Raw genomic sequence first — 18,844 nt, 5'->3', positions numbered from 1 at the left:
TTGCAGACACAAATGAGACATACAAGCCTGACATCCTTGATAATGATGCACGTACAAGGTTGATTGCAGCTAACCCTGTCGCAGGAGCTAGATTTTTCAATGTAGTTGTTGAGCTATTCATAAAGCATGTTCTAGGTGTTGGCTCTAATCATCCTGGCTTGTATGGTGACACAGCTGGATACTACGGAACAGTTGAGCAGCAGGGACGGATGACTCTGCACCTGCACCTCATGCTATGGATCACAAATGCATTGACTCCACAGGAAATACGTGAGCGTATCATGGACCCCACATCTGACTTTCAACAGAAAATGGTTGAGTATCTAGAAAGTGTCCACCAAGCAGAGTTCATGGGTGCAAACATGGCCGATGTGTATGACCGGTTGCTCAGTGATCAGCAGCAGGATAAATACATTGATCCTACCCTGACACTGCCAGACCCACCGCCTAATCAGATGCATACATGTGACAACAAGCACTTTGATGATTGTCAAGGCTGTTCTACAGATCATGGTTGGTGGGCCAAGTTCTACAAGACTGTGAATGACCTGGTATACAAGTCCAACCGTCATAGCTGCTCCACAGGCAAAAGTGGTTGCAAATATGACAAGCGGACAAATAAGATCATGAAAGTCTGTAAGCGGAGATTCCCCAGGACAACAAGGCCATGCACAGTTGTTGATCCAGACACAGGTGCACTGCTCATGAAGCAAGGGGAAGCAAGGCTCAACTCTTTCACTCCTGCCCTTACTTACCTCCTGAGATGCAACACAGATGTCACAAGCTTACTGTCTGGCACGGCAATCAAGGCAATCACTGCATATGTTACAGATTACATCACAAAGACTCCTTTGAAGACACATATGATGTTCTCAGCTGTGAAGACAGTGTTCAGCAGAAATCCTGATCTCAAAGCAGGTGAAGATGGCAACCGCAAGGTGTGTGCACGGAAGCTGATCACTAAAATTGTCAATGCTCTCACTGCCAGTGCAGAAACAGGTGCACCAATGGCTTGCATGTACCTCCTTAATCAGCCAGACCATTACACCAGCCATACATTCCGCCCCTTCTACTGGAGGAGCTACATGTATGAGGTCCTCAAGGCCTGGCCGACTGAGGAGCCAGTGTACACTCCAAATGAGAAACCAGCCAAAGTAGTCATAGGTAAGAGCCATGATAAGTTTGTAGGCAATTACACAGCAAATGGACTACATGTACAGACAGGCCAACTAAATACGCCCAAGTGTGTCTGTACGACTGGATCAGACTGAGTGACAAACAAACCATGGGACGTGCCATGAAACGTGCTACTCAGAAGCTCAAGCCAGTACATGAGAAGATTGCTAAATTGGAGAACAATGAGGACAAGAGCAAACGAGATATAAAGCCATTGCCTAGTCGCAGAGGTGGTGGCCAGGATAAATGGAAGGAAGAGTCTGATGATGATGACCCATTGTTGCTCACAAAGGAGACAGCACAGAAGGCTAGAGAGGATGAGCAAATGGATGCTATCACAAATTACCATGAGCCCACACACTTCCAGCCCACTCATCCTCAGTATGAAACACACATGGCTGTCATGCTACCAGATCATTGTGCTCGGGTGCCCAACTTTGTTGGAGGCACATTGCCACGTCAAGACAAAGGTAATAGAGAGGAATATTGCATGACCATGCTCATGCTCTTCAAGCCTTGGCATAAAGGCTCAGACCTCAAGGATACTTCTCAGACATGGGATGATGCATTTGCTAGCCATGAATTCACAGAACGGCAGCAAGAGGTCATGAAGTTCTTCCACATAAAGTATGAGTGCAATGATAGTCGAGATGACTTTTCCAAGCACAGACAGGACAAAGGAGAACATGGAGGCCTGGGCTTTGAGGAAGAAGAAGTTGACAATGATGATTACATTGATGTTGTGCAGAGCAGTGTAACAGGTGATGATGGGGCAATTGACTATGATCCAGAATGGGATGTTCTCGGGAGGAAGTCCCTGACTCGTATTGCACAGATGCAACAGGCAGAGAACATTGCTCATGCTAGTGGCTGGCTTGATGACTCCAAAGACAAAGCATCACTCTCACCAATGGACCGGTTCCAGCCTGTGAGCACCATGACAGGACCAGAGTGGAAAAGTGTTCTCAGCCAGAAGCGGGAAGATATTCTCCATGAGCGAGAGGAGCAGGCAGCAAGCAAGCCCAGAGATGAACCTGGTAGCCACAACAATGGCAATGACAAACCTGCAGACTATGTGGATAATGTGAAGGTGGTAGACTACAACTATATGTCTGTCAAATTCAGAGCAGCAGATGATAAGCTCCAGTCACTTATTGATGGCATAGTGAAAAGCTTCACATTGAATGAGGAGCAAGAAAGGGCTTTTCGTGTAATTGCTAACCATGCAACTCAGCCTCCTGCAGAGAAGCTGAAGATGTATCTTGGAGGAATGGCTGGAACTGGGAAATCTCAGGTCATCAAGGCTTTGATCAGGTTCTTCCAAGATCGCAATGAAGGCTATCGCTTTGCATGCATGGCTCCCACTGGCTCTGCAGCATCCCTCATCTCTGGATCTACATACCACTCCATGCTGGGATTCTCCAAATATGGTGATGCTAATAATGGGACTCTGCGGAATGTCCGTGACAGACTGAAGGATGTGGACTACATATTTCTGGATGAGATTTCCATGGTTGACTGCAACCATTTCTATGATATTTCTGCACGTCTATGTCGCATATATAGCAACACTGGTGAGCCATTTGGTGGCAAAAATATGATATTTGCTGGTGATTTTGCACAGCTTGAGCCACCAGGAACGGGGTACTCTCTGTTCTCAGCAAAGGTCAACAGTGTCAGACACTCTACGTCAAGTTGGAGACAACAGGAGGCGTCCCTTGGGAAGGCAATTTGGCATCAAGTTACTACAGTTGTGATTCTCCAACAAAATATGAGACAGAAGTCTCAGAGCTGAAGATGCAAAATTCAGAAAACTGCTGGACAACTTACGCTACAAAGCTTGCACAATGGCAGATGTGAATTTTCTGCGGGGCCGTATAGCTGGCCGGGGCAAAGGCAAACCAAAGCTTAGTGATCCCAACTTCCGGAATGTGTCTATCATACTGTCATACAATTCCCACAGAGACCGAATCAATGAGCTTGGTGTAGCGAGGTTTGCAAAGGATACAGGCCAGACTCTGGAAACCTTTTACTCTCTAGACCATTATGGGAGTCCTGAGGAGAGTAAAAAAACGCGCAAAATGAAGAAAAATGCGGATGTCAGGCGCAAGGTGGACAAGATCCATCCTCATTTGCAAAATCAACTCTGGGCATTGCCAAATAAAAATTCCAATAATCACCCAGGGATAATATCCCTCTGTGTAGGACTTCCTGTCATGATTAAAGCCAATGAAGCCACGGAGTGCAATGTCACCAATGGAGCAGAGGCAGTAGTTGTAGGATGGGAATCCAAGCCACTCACAGGAGACAAGAGAATGCTGGATGTGGTATTTGTGAAGCTTACTGCTGCTCCCACTCCTGTCAAACTTGATGGTTTACCAGAGAATGTAGTTCCAATTGCTGCTCAGACAATAAAGATTCCTTGCTTGTTGCCCAACAACCACACACTGACTATCCACAGAACTCAAGTGGCTCTCATACCCAACTTTGCCATGACTGATTTCAATTCCCAAGGCCGTACCAGGCCATACAACTGTTGGCCGCAGTGCGCCTCGGAGTGATTCCAAAGGCCTAAGTCGAGCTCTGTAAAGTCTTAGGGACTTAGAGCTCGATGAGGCGGACTGTCTACGGTGTGTGTTACATAAGGTGACCATAACTGTCCAGTAGAAACAGCCACAAAGTCGAAATCAATGAAGCAGTGAAAAATCGGATCAGTGCAGGGGTTCAAATCCCTGAAGATGCAAACATTATGGAAAATGGTAGACTGAAGGGAATGACGTCGGAAAAAGTACAGTATGCACACGGGTATAGTGATGGCGTCCATGTAGAATAAAGGAAAACACACCAGAACGTGTTCCACGACTTGGACAGGGCAATGGAGCTCAGAATAATTCGCAGAAATGCGGAATAAATTCCGAGCTCAACACTCCCCCTGACCTGTCAAGTCCCCAGCCCAAGCATCTTCACCATCTCCAGCACCTTCGGCTTAGCCAGCGACTTTGTCAGGATGTCAGCAGGCATGTCAGAAGTGCGAAGGTGTATGATCTCAATTCGACCTGTGGCGACTTTGTCCCTGAGCCAGTGGAAGCGCAAGTCGAGGTGCTTCATGCGTCCATGGTGCTCGGGATTTTCCGCAACAGAAAGCGCGGAGAGATTGTCAATTCGAAGCTTGGAGGCAAGGGAGACGTCGAAACCAAGCTCTGTGAGGAGATTGCGAAGCCATAGAATTTCCTGGCCTGCTGAGACCGCTGCAACGAACTCTGGACGACTGGACGACGAAATCGCACCTGTACCCATTTTAACAACATATCCAGAGGTAGATCGACCAGTGTCAGGGCAGCCAGCATGGTCAGTGTTGGTGTAGGAGGCGAAAATCTCCGAATCAGACGAAGGGGAATAGGTGAGCTTGTAGTCGAGGGTGCCCTTGATGTATCAGAAGAGATGCTTGACCGCCTTCCAGTGTGTCATGCCAGGGTTCTTCATAAAATGCGCCAGGTTGCCCACAGTGCGTGCAATGTCTGGACGAGTTGCCACAGCAAGGTAGAAAAGGTAGAAAAGTGAACCCACAGCCTGATCATATGGGATGTTCTATGGGATGTTCTGCATCTCCCTGACCTCGGATGACGTCTTGGGAGCCATGTCTGCACTGAGACGGAGGCCAGGCTCCATTGGGGTGCCCACAGGGTCGCAGTTTGTGAAGCCATAGCGCTCCAGGATGGCGAGAGCATACTGCTGCTGCGAAATCGAAAGTGAACTCTTCGCTCTATCGCGCTCAATCTTGACTCCTAGAAGCCAGGATGTCAGCCCAAGGTCCCTGAGCTTGAAGTGCGTATGAAGGTCGTCCTTGACGTGCTGAATCGCGGTTTTCGACTTCGCTGCAATGGTCAAAGACAGGGATGATGATGCGCACTCCATCTCACAGGTAGACCCACACAATGTGCTCACAAATCAGCTGTGAAAATCCGAGTTTGGTGAGTACCTCATGCAGCTTCTCATGCCAGCATCATCCAGCCTGCTTCAGACCGTAGAGGGCCTTCAGAAGACGCCACACCCAGCTGGGAGTTTTCTGCTCAAAGCCCTCTGGCTGCTGCATGTAGCATGTACACCTCCTCCTTCAGCTCGCCGTTGAGGTAGGCTGAGGAGATGTCCACAGACTCGAGCTCGTGGTCCTCCAGGGCTGCAAGCGCAAGAATGGCTCGAATCGACGCCCACTTCGGTGTAGGAGCGAAGGTCTCATTGTAGTCGAAGCCAGGACGCTGGGAGAACCCTTTGGCGACGAGGCGGCCCTTGTACTGCTCAATTGAGCCGTCAGCATTGCGCTTGACGCGGAAAACCCACCGGGAACCAATGGCTTTGCATCCAGGAGGCAGCTGAACGAGCTCAAAGGTCCCATTTTCAACGAGGGACTGGATTTCGTCCTGAGCAGCCTTAAGCCACTTCTCTCGCTCGTCTGGGGGTCTCTTCATCGCATCTGCGAAGGTCCTAGGCTCGCCGAAGTGCTCCTGGTCCGCCTTGAACGCATTCTGGGCCACAGACTCGAACGCAAAATTGAGGGCTTCGTCATAGGAGAAGAAATCCTCGCTTTCAGCGGAGTACACGTGCTCAACGTCTGCAATCATTGCATCCAGCGAGCAACCAGAGGTGTCCTCATGTCCATCTCCACGCAAGAAGTTGAGTTTGTCGTCGCTGGAGGTAGGAGAGGGTGGATAACCAGGCTCAGGAAGCGGAGCAGGGGCAGCAGGTGGACTCAGTGGCACTTCAATGAGAGGATCAGGCGATGGAGAATTGCGCTGAGGCGTTTCGTCGTGTTGGCCAGGCTCGGGCGTCGAGGCAGGGGACTGAGAGTCGACTCTAAAACGCTGGGGCAAGAGATTTATTTCGCCGCTGCAAGTCGTCGTCATTCAGGGAGCCTTGAAAACGCGTAGAACGAGCTGGGAGTCAACGTGAAGGCGCAGGATATGGCCTGTATCCGTCATAGTTGTCAAGTTGACGACGAACTGCCGGACGCTGTGGGCCCGGCGGAGGCGCAGGAGGTGCAGAAGGACTGGGCGAACGTGCCGGACGGTCAGGGGAATTTTCGCGGACATCCTGGGGCGCAGGGAGCTGATTCTGCAGTGGAGGTGCAGGAGGTGCAGGATCATCAGAGTCGTCTCCCCCCTGATCATGCAGCTCTGGCGCATCAGGGACATCCTCAGCGGGTTCGCCGTCGTCGTCCGAAGGTCCTGGGACGTCGACCTCGTCGAGAGGGAGGCCGAAAACATTTATGAAGGGCGAATTTCCAGGGAAACAGCGTTCGTCAAAGACAGCATGCGACGAAATGAGGAATTTCCTCGCAGCAGGGTCCCAGAATCGCCAGGCCTTGGTGCCCTCAGGATAGCCCACGAAAATGTACTTTCTCGTGTGCGGCTGCATCGCCTTGCGGTCCTTCTTCCCTACCAACACATAGGCAAGACAGCCAAAAATGCGGAAGTAGGAGACATCTGGCTTGCGCCCATCGTCTTCCCAGACAGCCCAGGGCACAGCACCTCGCAGGGACGACGTAGGCATGCGGTTCCTCGTGTGGACGAAGGTAGAGACGGCATGGCCCCAAAACGACGGAGGGAGCTTTGACTGAGCAAGGAGGGCAGTCCCACCCTCAGCAATCGTCCTGTTAGCTCGCTCTGCAATGCCATTCTGGTGGGGTTCGTCTGGTTCAGTGTGCTGACGCTGGATGCCATGTTGAGCGCAAAAATCGACGAACTGCTTGCCCATGTACTCCACACCCTTGTCATTGTGTGTAGCCTTCAGGACGAGGCCTAGGGTGTTTTCGGCGTACACCTTGAACACCTGGAACACAGAGAACACGTCGCTTTTGCGCTTCAGGAAGGCCACAACCCAGAACCTCGAAGAGTCACAGATAAATGTCATCCAATAAATGTGCCCCTCCGGCGTAGGCGTCAGGCGAGGGCCCTTGAGGTCGGTGTGGACGAGGGCGATGCGGACGAATTTTCTGGACGCAAAACGAGGGATAGAGTGTCAATGCAGCTTACCAGCTAGGCAAGGCTCACAGATGGGATCAGGGGCACACTTCGAACAAGTCTCCTTCCACCAGGTCAACTTGCCCACAGCCTCAGGACAGCAACACGGCGCACACATGGACGGCAAACACGCATGGTAAAGGCCCCACATGCAATCACCGCCAAAGAACACACCACGGGCCTGGGCGTAGCAAAGAACGGATGGCAGGCATGGATGACAGGCAGACAGTGAGGATGGCAAGGGCAAGGGCAAGGGCAAGGGCAAGGTGAGTTCAGACTCGCTATTAAGCTTACTAACAGCAAGCATAGGACACCGCAACATGCAGTGTGATGTGCACGATGACTGCGAGCACGCAGGGCCAATGCCCTGCGTGTAGACACAGCTGATGAATGGGCTGACGAGCACGTGAGTGAAGGATGCAAAGGTGAGTGCAACTGCACTGGAGCGAGCAGGTTGATAGTGGGTATGGGGCAGGGTGGGCACGATGCACACTGGGCAATTGCCCGGCACGCAGACACGGCCGACAAACACGTGCAAGGCGAGTGGACAGACAGGCAGACAGGCAGACGTCCGGGACAAGCAGACGAATGTGCAGGCGGGTGAGCAGGCAAGACGGCTGGTGTATGGGCACAGGGCACAGTGTTGTGCAGCACGACATACCCAATGAGGCACATTGGAGGGGACACAAGGGCAACACACAGCGGGCACACAGAATGTGTGTGTGCTTGTACAGGTGAGTTTCTTCCCTTCCACGCATCTGTCTTGCGTGCCCCAACCGACGGGGCACGTGATAGCCTTCAATCCAACCCCGTCGACTGTGAACTCGAGGCCCGAGCATGCAGGGCAATCAGCCAGCACACAAGTACAGCCGACGACAGATCACACGTGGGTGGGCAAAAGACAGAATCCAGAGACAGTGGCGGGCAGGGCTGGGACACGCTGCACATGCTGACCGTGAGTGAGGGGGCGAGTGCCCAGCGCACAGGCACGGCCAATGGATGCACACACACACCAATGGGTGACGACGTGCACGGCAGCTGCACACAGGACACGGCCAGTGAATGTACGCGCAGACAAGGGCAGGCAAGCAGGAACGGGCGGTGACAGGCTGTTGGTCAGCACCACACGCACATCGACCACGAGCGCACTGGGCAAATGCCCAGCATGCAGGTGTTGAGCTCAGAATTTATTCCGCATTTCTGCGAATTATTCTGAGCTCCATTGCCCTGTCCAAGTCGTGGAATGTGTCCTGGTGTGTTCTCCTTTATTCTACATGGACGCCATCACTATACTGTGCATACTGTACTTTTTCCGACGTCATTCCCTTCAGTCTACCATTTTCCATAATGTTTGCATCTTCAGGGATTTGAACCCCTGCACTCATCCGGTTTTTCACTCCTTTGTTGATTTCGACTTTGTGGCTGTTTCTACTGTACAGTTATGGTTGCCTTATGTAATGCACACCGTAGACAGTCCGCCTCGCCGAGCTCTAAGTCCCTAAGACTTTACAGAGCTCGACTTAGGCCTTTGGAATCACTCTGAGGTGCACTGCAGACAACAGCAGGGACGGCCGATGAACAGCGGGCAAGCAGGTGAAGGATGGGCGAGGGTGCAGACACACCAGTGAGCAAGCGGGGCGCGTGCGAGCAGCACGTGCAGACGGGAAGCAGGTGGGAAGCAGGGAGGACGCACAGGTGAAGGGCTCGCTGCCAGTGGGACACGCGAGTGGATGGTGGGGACGCGCGAGAGGGGAGGATGGCGGGGACCCAGCTGCACGAGCAAACACACGAGGTGAGTGAGCACGTGGAGTACCAGACGCGTGTGTGCGTGGATGAGCGGACATACGAGCGGGTGGACAAGGAGGCGAGCGGGCGCGTGGCGAGGACAGCAAGGACAGTGGGTGTGTCTGTGACCCACCCACTTGCCCGCACACTCAGTCACTCCCTCCCCCGCTTGCCTACACACCTGACAAGCCTCCACTCGCCTTCTTGCCCACTCCCCTGCTCACCCACCCATTCGCTCGTCGACCCACTCACTGACCCGCCAACCTGCGGTACCCACACGGCGGGTCTGGTACCTGGGCGGGTACGGGTATGGGTAAGCCCCCGGATACCCAGGGGTTTACCCCTGCAATCCACTAGTCTTAACACTTTGCACTGAAGCAGGGAGGTACGTTAAGGCAAGCACTTATGGCGCTACTTGCTGCAGTCGCGTGACCGAGACATTGGGTGTCACTCAGCCACCTGCAGCCCAGGACTTGCCACTACTGTACAGACTGTGCACCCGTTTCATGCAGAGATCATTTTTTAGGTGTTTTCAGCTCATTTCTCTTCTGGTTTCTGACTGAAAACAGTGTCAAGAACAGCTTGAAATTTTCGCAGAAGGCATGATAGGATCACCTTCGTGAAACACCCTAATATTGCTCTCATTAACCCACCCTCTCAATATATCAGATTCTCTACTGTTGATTTGGCATGGCAGGTACTGTAGATTAAAATTCAAAGCGGTGTGGGTGTGATGTGTGACGGCCCCGCGACACTCGGGCAGTGCGGTGCAAGCATTGATGACCTGTGACACAGGCCACTTGGGCAGCAGGGCAGCGGGATTTTGGTCAAACAGCGCCGCAGGTGGCAAGAATTTGTGACATCGTAGGTTTCTCACATCCGGTGGGCTCGAATGTGACCAGTGACAACGCAGCGCCGCCGGTGTGGCGACAGGGCCTGTGATGCGTGACTGCCACTTTGAATTTTAATCTGCAGTACTCCACCAAAAACTACCACAATGCACCATCTGTAATAATACCTGCTTCTTAGACCCTCCCATGATATATTCAATGCTGTTCAACTGGCACACATGTTCACTCCTGGGTCTACAGTGTTATTTTACCACTTTCCATATACCATCAAAGAACCCAGCATGAGTAGCTGACATTTTATGATAACATGTCAAGGGAAATGTTGCTGCCAAGGATAGGAGTGGGCCATGCATGGCAATACATTCCCAGTTGTATTCAAGTTGTCTGTCTTCTAGCTCATGAAGTCATTGCTTAATCTCACTTATCAAATGCATTGATATATACTAGTCTGTGAGGCTAACTTCCAAGCTTTACCAAGCAGTTGTCAAACTGTGACAATAACAATACCCTCACACAGGCCAAGTTGAAATCATCAGGCAGTATTATAGTAGTCACAGAGGTACTTGCTCACCATCCTCATTGCAGTGACACAAGACACAAGAGCATTGAATCTTGAATATTGAGTATCCTAGAGAATCCATAATGTGCATGTTTCTTGATCAGAGATTTTCATTGATCATAGATAGCTATGCCAATATCTCTGCATAGTCATTACCCAATGATATGTGTGGTTGCAGACTTGTTCTTGCCCAACTGTAGCTGAGCTGCCCTGTTTCACCATGTTTGGGACATTATGTACTGTCTCAAAACACTGAACAATAATACTCCTTTACTATTGGGAAACTTTGTATGGAATTTGTATAGGGACTGTTAAATTGAGTCAATATTGACCATGATCAGAATCAATTGTATCATTTGAACTGAGTAGGTCATATACTTCCCTACAAAGTGATACTACATTGGCTTAGACCTCCCAATGTCAGAGTCTGTTTAGGCCAACTATGCTGAGTTTGTTACACTCATGATGCCTTTTCATGAACTATAGCTCATGCTGTGGAAAAGCAGGAAGTCACATGTGTCATGTATAGCTGCAACCTTCTAGATGCAGTATACAGGAGTGCTCATCTGCATTCCTCTCCTGGTCCCATAGCCTGACATCATTCCATAGCATGTTACCGTCAATACAGATATAGGTAACAACATTCTGGCTAAATGCATTAGGTGGGAACCTGATGTTGTTGCCTCATAATTTATACTGAGGAGTTCACAGTGCTAACAAATGAGGGTATCCACAGATTGTCAAAGCTATGTTAATGTCAAAGTTTCCTAATTCATGACCTGTGTCACAGGCATGATTATGGATATTCAATGGAGAGCAAGAACCTGTAAATAAGAATTTATATCATCAATGTTTTCTTGCACAGCATCAGGCAGTTTGCAAGAGTCTTGCACAATGAACTGTGGTCCCATACAAGAGTATGGTACTTATGGTGCAAAGTGTTGCCAGAGCTTTGGGTGAGCACAATTACCACATATATAGTACCTCACTGATTTTCTGGGGTGTTTGGGGCTTCTCTGAGCCTACACAAGGAGGTTATGTGGCCTCAGAATGAATATCCTGCACATGTTCATGCTTTGTTCCATGCATAAGGAACTATGAAGGCTAGGTAAATTATGGGAGGGTCTGTGCCAGTGAAGCAGGAGCTATCACACAACTTGAATCAGGATTACTACATATGGCAGGTCCCCTCCCAATTGGTAATTTCACACTGGGAAGTGCTTTGTGTGCCTAGTAAATACTGTAAAAATGATGGAATATTCAGAGTGCATGATTGCATCAGTTCAGGCAACTGGCATATTTGCATCTTTCCATAGCTATAGGCATTTGTGATTTTCTCAATCATTGTGTTTGTCTGCTCTGTGCTTGTATTAAAAACAATTAGAACAGTATACATTCCTACACTCATTGATTCAGTGTGCTATATAAGGCAGATGCTGCGGAAAATAGTAGAACCACTGTGTTGTGATTGTAAATATATATCAGACCTATTAGGAGCACACACATGGCTGTGTCTGCATGAACGTAGAGCCACTAGCTTGCATTTATCTACAGCAGAATCAAGACCACAAGTTCTTACAGTTGTACAAATGTGTGACAGAGTCAGTGTAATAAGCATTCTAAGTATACATGGTGACTTCCAGATCAGGAAATACCTGCTTATGACATAGGCTGCTACGTACACTTTGCCCTCTGTCACTCTGTGACCAGTGTTCCTAGGGGTGTTCCACAGGGGCATTCCCAGAACACATTCCAGGAATGTATCTCCCAGTCAATTGGATGTTCTCCAGCACTTGCAGTGGTAAAACACTGCTGCGAGTGCTGCGACCCCACGTCATGGATCATGTGACTGGCTAGACACAGTGGCCATTGTGCCTTTTTTAGTGCAACAGAGGTATGTAGTATACCTGTGATCTGTAACTAATGTTATCCAGGAAAATACACATTCCAGGCAAGTTGTGGGAGGGCTTTTGGACAAGAAGTATCACAAAAGCCCACATTGCTTTAAATGGTGAGTAACCTTCCAAATCCAGTAATTCTCACTGAAGTGAATGTCTGGTGTTCCATAAATAGCAGATAAATCAGAAGATATTCATAGAGTACTATGGCATGTTGCTGAGGCCTGTGATGTTTACATTATGTTACCATATATGGAAGGTAAGCAATAATACCATGTGCAAGCATGAAATAGCAGTCCTTGCCCATTCTGAGCTCTGTTGTGGCACCATAAGGCATTTTCATGATGTCTGACACACATGGCTATACTGTATGGGTCATGTGCTACATATCTAGGGTGAAAATGAGCAGTTTGAATTCTGCAAAGTCTCTTGTGCTTTTTTGTATTTTGCATTTTCTGGCCTAACTAGCCACTACTGGGGCCCAACAATATTACTGTAGACTATGAAACAAGGGCTACAAGTTGACTATATAATTGCCATACCCATTTGTGGGTGCTTACTGTTGCAAAAAGTGATTGATTCTATTGGAGCCCAGTGTCGCTGGTGAGGTCACATGCCATGCTCACCACTTTCCATATTGGGCTCCAAGCTAGACGTTACAGGAGTCGGAATTGTCAGCCACAGCATTTGTTTGCAGGTGTTGGTGCAAGTCGCATCGTCTGGGAGCCTGAAATTTGAAACTCAGCTAATGTAAGCATAGTAAGTGTTACTTATCTTTGATTATCTGGCGCTCAAACAGTCACATGCACTGTGGGAAAAACCTGCCACATTGGGCTCCATGCTAAGCGTTACATTCTCTCCAGTCATAAGAACGATTCCTTCGTACCTCAGGGATCGTAATTGTCAGCCACAGCATTTGTTTGGGTATGTTGGTGCAAGTTGCGTCGTCTGGGAGTCTGAAATTTGAAACACAGCTAATGATGGCATAGTAAGTGCTACTTATCTTTGGTTATCTGGCGCTCAAACAGTCACATGCACTGTGGGAAAAACCTTCTGCATTGGGCTCCATGCTAAGCATTACATTCTCTCCAGTCATAAGAACCATTCCTTCGTACCTCAGGGATCATATTCTAGACAACTGCAAGCCTAGCTCACAGTGTTCTCATCATATTTTCTGGAGCTGGGAGTGCCTCCCTGGGTTGGTCAATGTTGACTGACTCAGGCTATCAAGAATCAGTGCCACAGACTCACGGAATGAGCCTAGCAACCAGCAGAACAAGCACAGCAAATACGGAATGAGGTCCGAGATACCGCAGAATGAGTTCAGTGACTGAGGAATGAGCATAGTGTTTACAGAAGGACGAGAATAAGGACAAGGATACAGAGCCCAGACAAAGTGACTCAGAGGAGACAGCAGAATCAGCCAGGAGCACACACAAGAGGAGGCTTCAAGTTGGAGAACTGAAGACAAGGACAGCAAGCAATAGGCATATTACGAGGTCTGTCATTGGCACTCATCCCCTCCATCATCGTACATCTTCCCCTTTCCACCCATGTCACTTCCATCCCTGAAGCAACAGATTGTCCTGCCCCTTGAACATTGTGCCCAGGAGCAAGATGCACTCAAGCTACACAACTGGAGCCCACTGCGAGGGGTGGTACCCTATTCCTGCTTCCTCCGCTCAGCCTACAGCTTTGTGTTGTCATGCGTGCACAACAGGTGAGTCACCTTCCATCCCATCCACCACTTTGCAGTGGCACATGCAGAATCAATATCAACATGCGCCACAGACGTAGTTGCGAGGTCTGGAGCAATATTACTTCGGAGGTCTACCACGGAGACAGCAACTACTAGTTGAGACAACTGTACAGTGCCGTATGCACCGGACAGGCTCTTCACAACCTTCCCTTACATTCAGGCTAAGCGCACTGTAGGCTGTCCTTTCTTAAGGTTGCTTGTGTTGTCTAATGATGTTATGCATGTACCAGGTCACCAAATCTCAGCTTGAAGGGTGGGAGGAGCTCCTGTAACACCTGGGTGACTATCACCCTGTCTTGCAAGCAATCTTGTACATCTTCAAAGGTTTACCATTCTTATGACAGCTCAACTTATCCTCAATCAACCTTTGAGTACAATACAGATGATTCAGAGCTGGTGATGACCAGGACAAGCCCCCTTCACCAGGATGCAATTCACAGTGTTGATGCTGCGGGTTGCAAAGGAAGTACAGCCTTGTATGAAATTGAGCTCCCTGCAGTTAGTCCTAGATGGTGGACATACATTAGGCATCCTCTGCAGTGACGGACACATGCAATTCAAGATCCCAGATCTTGTGACATCAATCCGTATCAATCCACCATGCAATGTGTACATGTCTGATGGAGAGGTTCACAATACAAATGTTGACATCATAGAGTTTGAGGTGTGTGTTTGTGAGACTATGGAAGATGTGTTTGAGAAGGTGGGAAATTGTTCATTGGGGCCTGATAGCTCATGTTCACATGTCACAGGTCAAGAACAATTGCACTGAGGGATTGGAAGACAGTCGAAAAGTGTACCAAAAAGTCATTTGGATCATTATCAACATCAATGAGAGTGCCTGCACCACTTTGGTGGTACCAAACTTCAAGAACATGGACCAGAGTCTGCTGGACTACAAGTTTATCCCCTCACCAGATGATGAAAGTCACATCCTCTTCAGTGGTGTCTTGCACGGGCTTGAAATCTTGCTCAGAAAGGTCTCTGCTGAGCTGTATCTTTTCCACAGGGATGATGACCTCAACAAGCTTCATGAGGGGGTCTGTAATCATTGGGGCCCAGAAGAGTATATTGGGAAGGGGCACGGTGTGGTGAGTCCCAAGGCCCCTGTTTGTATCTCATCACTAACATATGTTAATTAGTGTCTGCTGCCCAAGTACAATGGGCAGGATGAGCTGGCTGCTTTTTTGCCTAGATGTGATGCACACTGCTTGCAAGGTCACCATTTCCACAGGGGCTTACACTGCTGGCATGTTCCATGGCATGGGCTTTGAAGAATGGCAGAAGTTGTCTGAGTGCCCCACCCTCAATGTTCTCCATCAGGTGGAAGATCCCCTTCCTGAAATAGTTGAAGCTCAAGGTGCACAGCTCACTGCCGAGGCTCACCATTGCCAGTGGTATCTCAGGGGCAGCCAGATGTTCCAAAGACCTCTGAGCTCAGTGATGCCCGTCACGGAGTCATACAAGCTGAACTGATACGGGCATTGCTGATCCTGTGCCCACAGCTGTACAAAGATCTCGTACCCGTTAAGGAAGAATGGTGTGTAGCCTGTGCTTTCCGAATGGGCCAAGTTAAGTGCAAATTCGATCACAGGCAGCCGTGAGACCCAATCCTTTTGATTGTAGCGTTCACACACCTGAAGAGGCAGGTGGTGACGATACAAGGGGGAGAAGCATGCAATGGTCCACACAGGTTATAAGACTGGATTGGTCTCCAAAGGTACACTAAGGTGAGCTGTACAACGTAGGGTCTTATATACATAACAGATAGTCAATTTTCACGTCATGAGGTGAGGTTTGTAAGAATAACGAAAGGATGGTGTGCTCGTGCAGGGAGTATAGGATGCAACACATTAGGAAGGTGGACAAAAAAGGAAAGTGTGGCATGATGTGGACGAGAACAATGCATTTAACTGGGGGAAGGAGGACACTCAGAGGCGTAAGCAAGCAAAACCTGCTGAACCTTCTATTCATGACAATGCAAAGAGATGTCACCTGGACACCTTCTGGAATTCATGTAGTCCACCTCCCTCCTCGTCACGCTATGAGACATTGAAGATGAAGATGAGTCAGTCGAGAAGTAGGATGAAGCCAATGAAGAATACGTAGAGGGTGCACACCCTTTGTCCCATTTGACAGGCAAGCAGACTGCAATGGCAAAGGGTAAGAGGCCGCAGAGGGTTAAGCGGAAGGGGAAGCCTTGAGTTGTGTTTTCTGCTCATTTTTGTCTTCCCTCCATGCCGTTGTGTTTGCTCATCACTGGGACAATTTCTGTTGTGTTGATCTGTTGTGTTGTTGCTGTTGGCACCATCATCAATGTGTTTCTTGTGTATACCACTGGGATCAAGTACAGTGCATCTGTCCACACAGACTAGCATCTTGTCAAGTTAACCTAAGTCATCTTTGCACTCACTTGTGACGGACACCCTTGTGCACCGATGGCTCTGCTTCTGCAAAGTAACCTGCTATGGCTCAGAACATTGTTTCCTTGACAATGCAGCATGCATTCTCCTTGTTTGCTAATGGATGATTTAGGTGGTTTCATCACCTGAACATGCCGCAAAGCGGCATTAGACTGAGGAGGTTGTGGTAGAAGCCAAGGGACAACTTACAAGAGCACAGTGGGGATCCACAGCATGACCCTTTCAGCTTATATGCCTCATCAGGTCCTTTTGATGTTGTTTAGTCATGTTTACCTATAATAACATAACCTGCACAATGCCGCTGCATCACTTACCAGGATCAGACAGCCTGCATTCCAGAATTCAATGTCATGCCAATTAACAAGAGACCTGCCATGCAGAGTCATGTGCAAGGGCAACAGGTATTCACTGATTAGTGATTACATTCTACCCAATGATTTTGGAAGAGAAGCCAATTGCAAGATAGAGCTAGCAGTATAAAGTGAGTAGAATCATACCAACTTCCTTGTTGGATCTGCATTTTATGAGCCCATACTCAGCAAGTGAAATCAGACTTTCCATTTCAGAAGGTCAGCTACCACAGACAGCAGGTGTCAGATGCACTTGGTAAGTGTTGCAAGGAATACAAACAATCCAAAAAGAACCAATGTGTGTAGAGGCATATTGCATTTTTCTGCTTTGTGAATGGTACCATAATTTTATGAATCTGAATCTATGAAAAGCCACATGTACAAACTCTATGACATCATATATTTTACTGGAAATATTTCCAAATTTGCTCACATTTATGGGAGGCCACAGCACAGCAAAGGCAGTGTCGTTGATGAGCTTGTGGCTGGGATTTAAAGTCAGCTCCAAAACTTGGCAGCCTGCCTGATCAGGGCAGGAAAGGGCCTGCTGCAACAATTGGAACAGCCCAGAGTCCTGTTTGGAGTTGCCAGCCCCTGAGAATGCCAGGTGATACCAGTGCTTGCAACTTGAAGATGGACCAAGGACATGCATTTCAGGATACTCTCTGAAAGAGTTGCTAATATCAGGCTGTACATGGGAAAGTCTGCCTCACTACAAGTGTTCTTCCATATGACAGCCTCAATAGTCAATACAATATGAATCCATTGTGCTATCTCATTTTTATTTTTATTTTCCTGCTATTTATTAAGTACTGCAGAGGCCATTCATGACCAGCTTCCAAAATGGGCAGGGGACTATTTGTATATGGCAATTTTATGTGTCTACTTCATAGACCCCATCATACCTGTGGAGCTCTCCAGTAAGTATGCACACAAAGATCTACTCACATGCCTCAGTATCACTTGCCAAGGTTAGCACTGTGAGACAGAAGAGGAATACCTAATCTGGACACCCCTGCCAGTGACTAAGGAGCATGCCATGGAGAGGCAATATTTTCAGCTTTTTCCGCATTTAATGGGGCTCTAGTAAGAGCTCAGTTAGTGTGGCTTAAAGCCATCAAAAAACTCGGCATGAAGAGCTGAGATTGAAAGATTACTTTAAAGGGGAATCATTGTCATCATTCTAGCCAATGGGAGTGCTCCAAAATCCCTTTTGAGTGACCGGAGTCGTCGACAGGCCAGAATTCCGGCCAGTCAATGACTCCGCTTCGGCAATGGGCGCTTAAATGGGCGCTAAGTAAGTGATGTAAGTGCACCCTGTTACTGCAGCAAATCTGAGTTGTTTTGGGCCCAGAAAAATGCAGTAAAATGGGATAATATTCCAGGAGATCTGTGGAGCATATTCACAGGTAGAGAGGATTGTCCTGTATAGTTATTCAGTGCTGGGACATCAACACATACTTGCTATGACAATATTTCTCCATTTGTAGTACTGCTGTGCATGTTTCAGAGACATCAATGTGTTGGAAACTATACACTTGGCCATACAGGACATCTGTCATGTGTTTCAGATGCAACAGAACACATTCATATTCACAGAGTCACTTCTGTTTTTTATATTAGCATTTTGCTACTCATTCAACCACTTCTCTCAAGAAACTATGATAGACACTATGAATGAAGGGCTATGAGGTGAGCTTATGATATCTATAACAGTTGGTTGGAGCTCAGTCAGTGTATCCCAGTCAAATGCTACCCAATCATGTCTACAGAGGTAGGGGCAAGCCATACTGGTCATAGCCTCTGGGGGTGCTATACTGGATCAATTTCTTACATACAGCAGGTACTACAACTGAGTCCAGTTGCACAAAGTTTTCCCTGGTTTTATCTGCATTTTCTGAGCCCAGACTGAGCAGCTGCATTGAAATTACCATTTGGGGAAGGTTAGCGACCCTTTATGGCAGGCTTCAGATGTCATAAAGACATGACATACATAATCTATGGGTGGTCTACAGGCTTCAAAATA

General features: G+C 48.4%; 2 protein-coding genes across 2 annotated transcripts; one reads left to right on the top strand and one right to left on the bottom strand.

The window, feature by feature from the left end:
• Positions 1 to 209: 209 nt before the first annotated feature.
• B0H18DRAFT_853497 (uncharacterized protein) lies at positions 210 to 899 on the top strand (the record flags this gene model as incomplete). The annotated part of the gene is made up of 1 exon (XM_048039624.1): positions 210 to 899. A coding segment is annotated over one exon (690 nt), but the record flags the coding sequence as incomplete, so codon positions are not given.
• A 14,057-nt stretch (positions 900 to 14,956) lies between these two features.
• On the bottom strand, positions 14,957 to 17,470 carry B0H18DRAFT_951823 (uncharacterized protein; the record flags this gene model as incomplete). Its single annotated transcript, XM_048042047.1, has 10 exons — positions 14,957 to 15,073; positions 15,288 to 15,384; positions 15,432 to 15,682; positions 16,049 to 16,087; positions 16,166 to 16,403; positions 16,459 to 16,510; positions 16,658 to 16,714; positions 16,783 to 16,796; positions 17,113 to 17,180; positions 17,252 to 17,470. 10 exons carry the CDS (start codon positions 17,468 to 17,470, stop codon positions 14,957 to 14,959), a joined length of 1,152 nt encoding a protein of 383 aa, XP_047898105.1.
• Positions 17,471 to 18,844: the final 1,374 nt, after the last annotated feature.

Source organism: Fomitopsis serialis (assembly GCF_022376445.1).
Source record: "Fomitopsis serialis strain Sig1Antser10 chromosome Unknown B0H18scaffold_7, whole genome shotgun sequence".
NCBI lineage: Eukaryota > Fungi > Basidiomycota > Agaricomycetes > Polyporales > Fomitopsidaceae > Fomitopsis > Fomitopsis serialis.
Note: the sequence above shows the minus strand (reverse complement) of the source record. Positions and strands in the feature narration are given on the sequence as shown.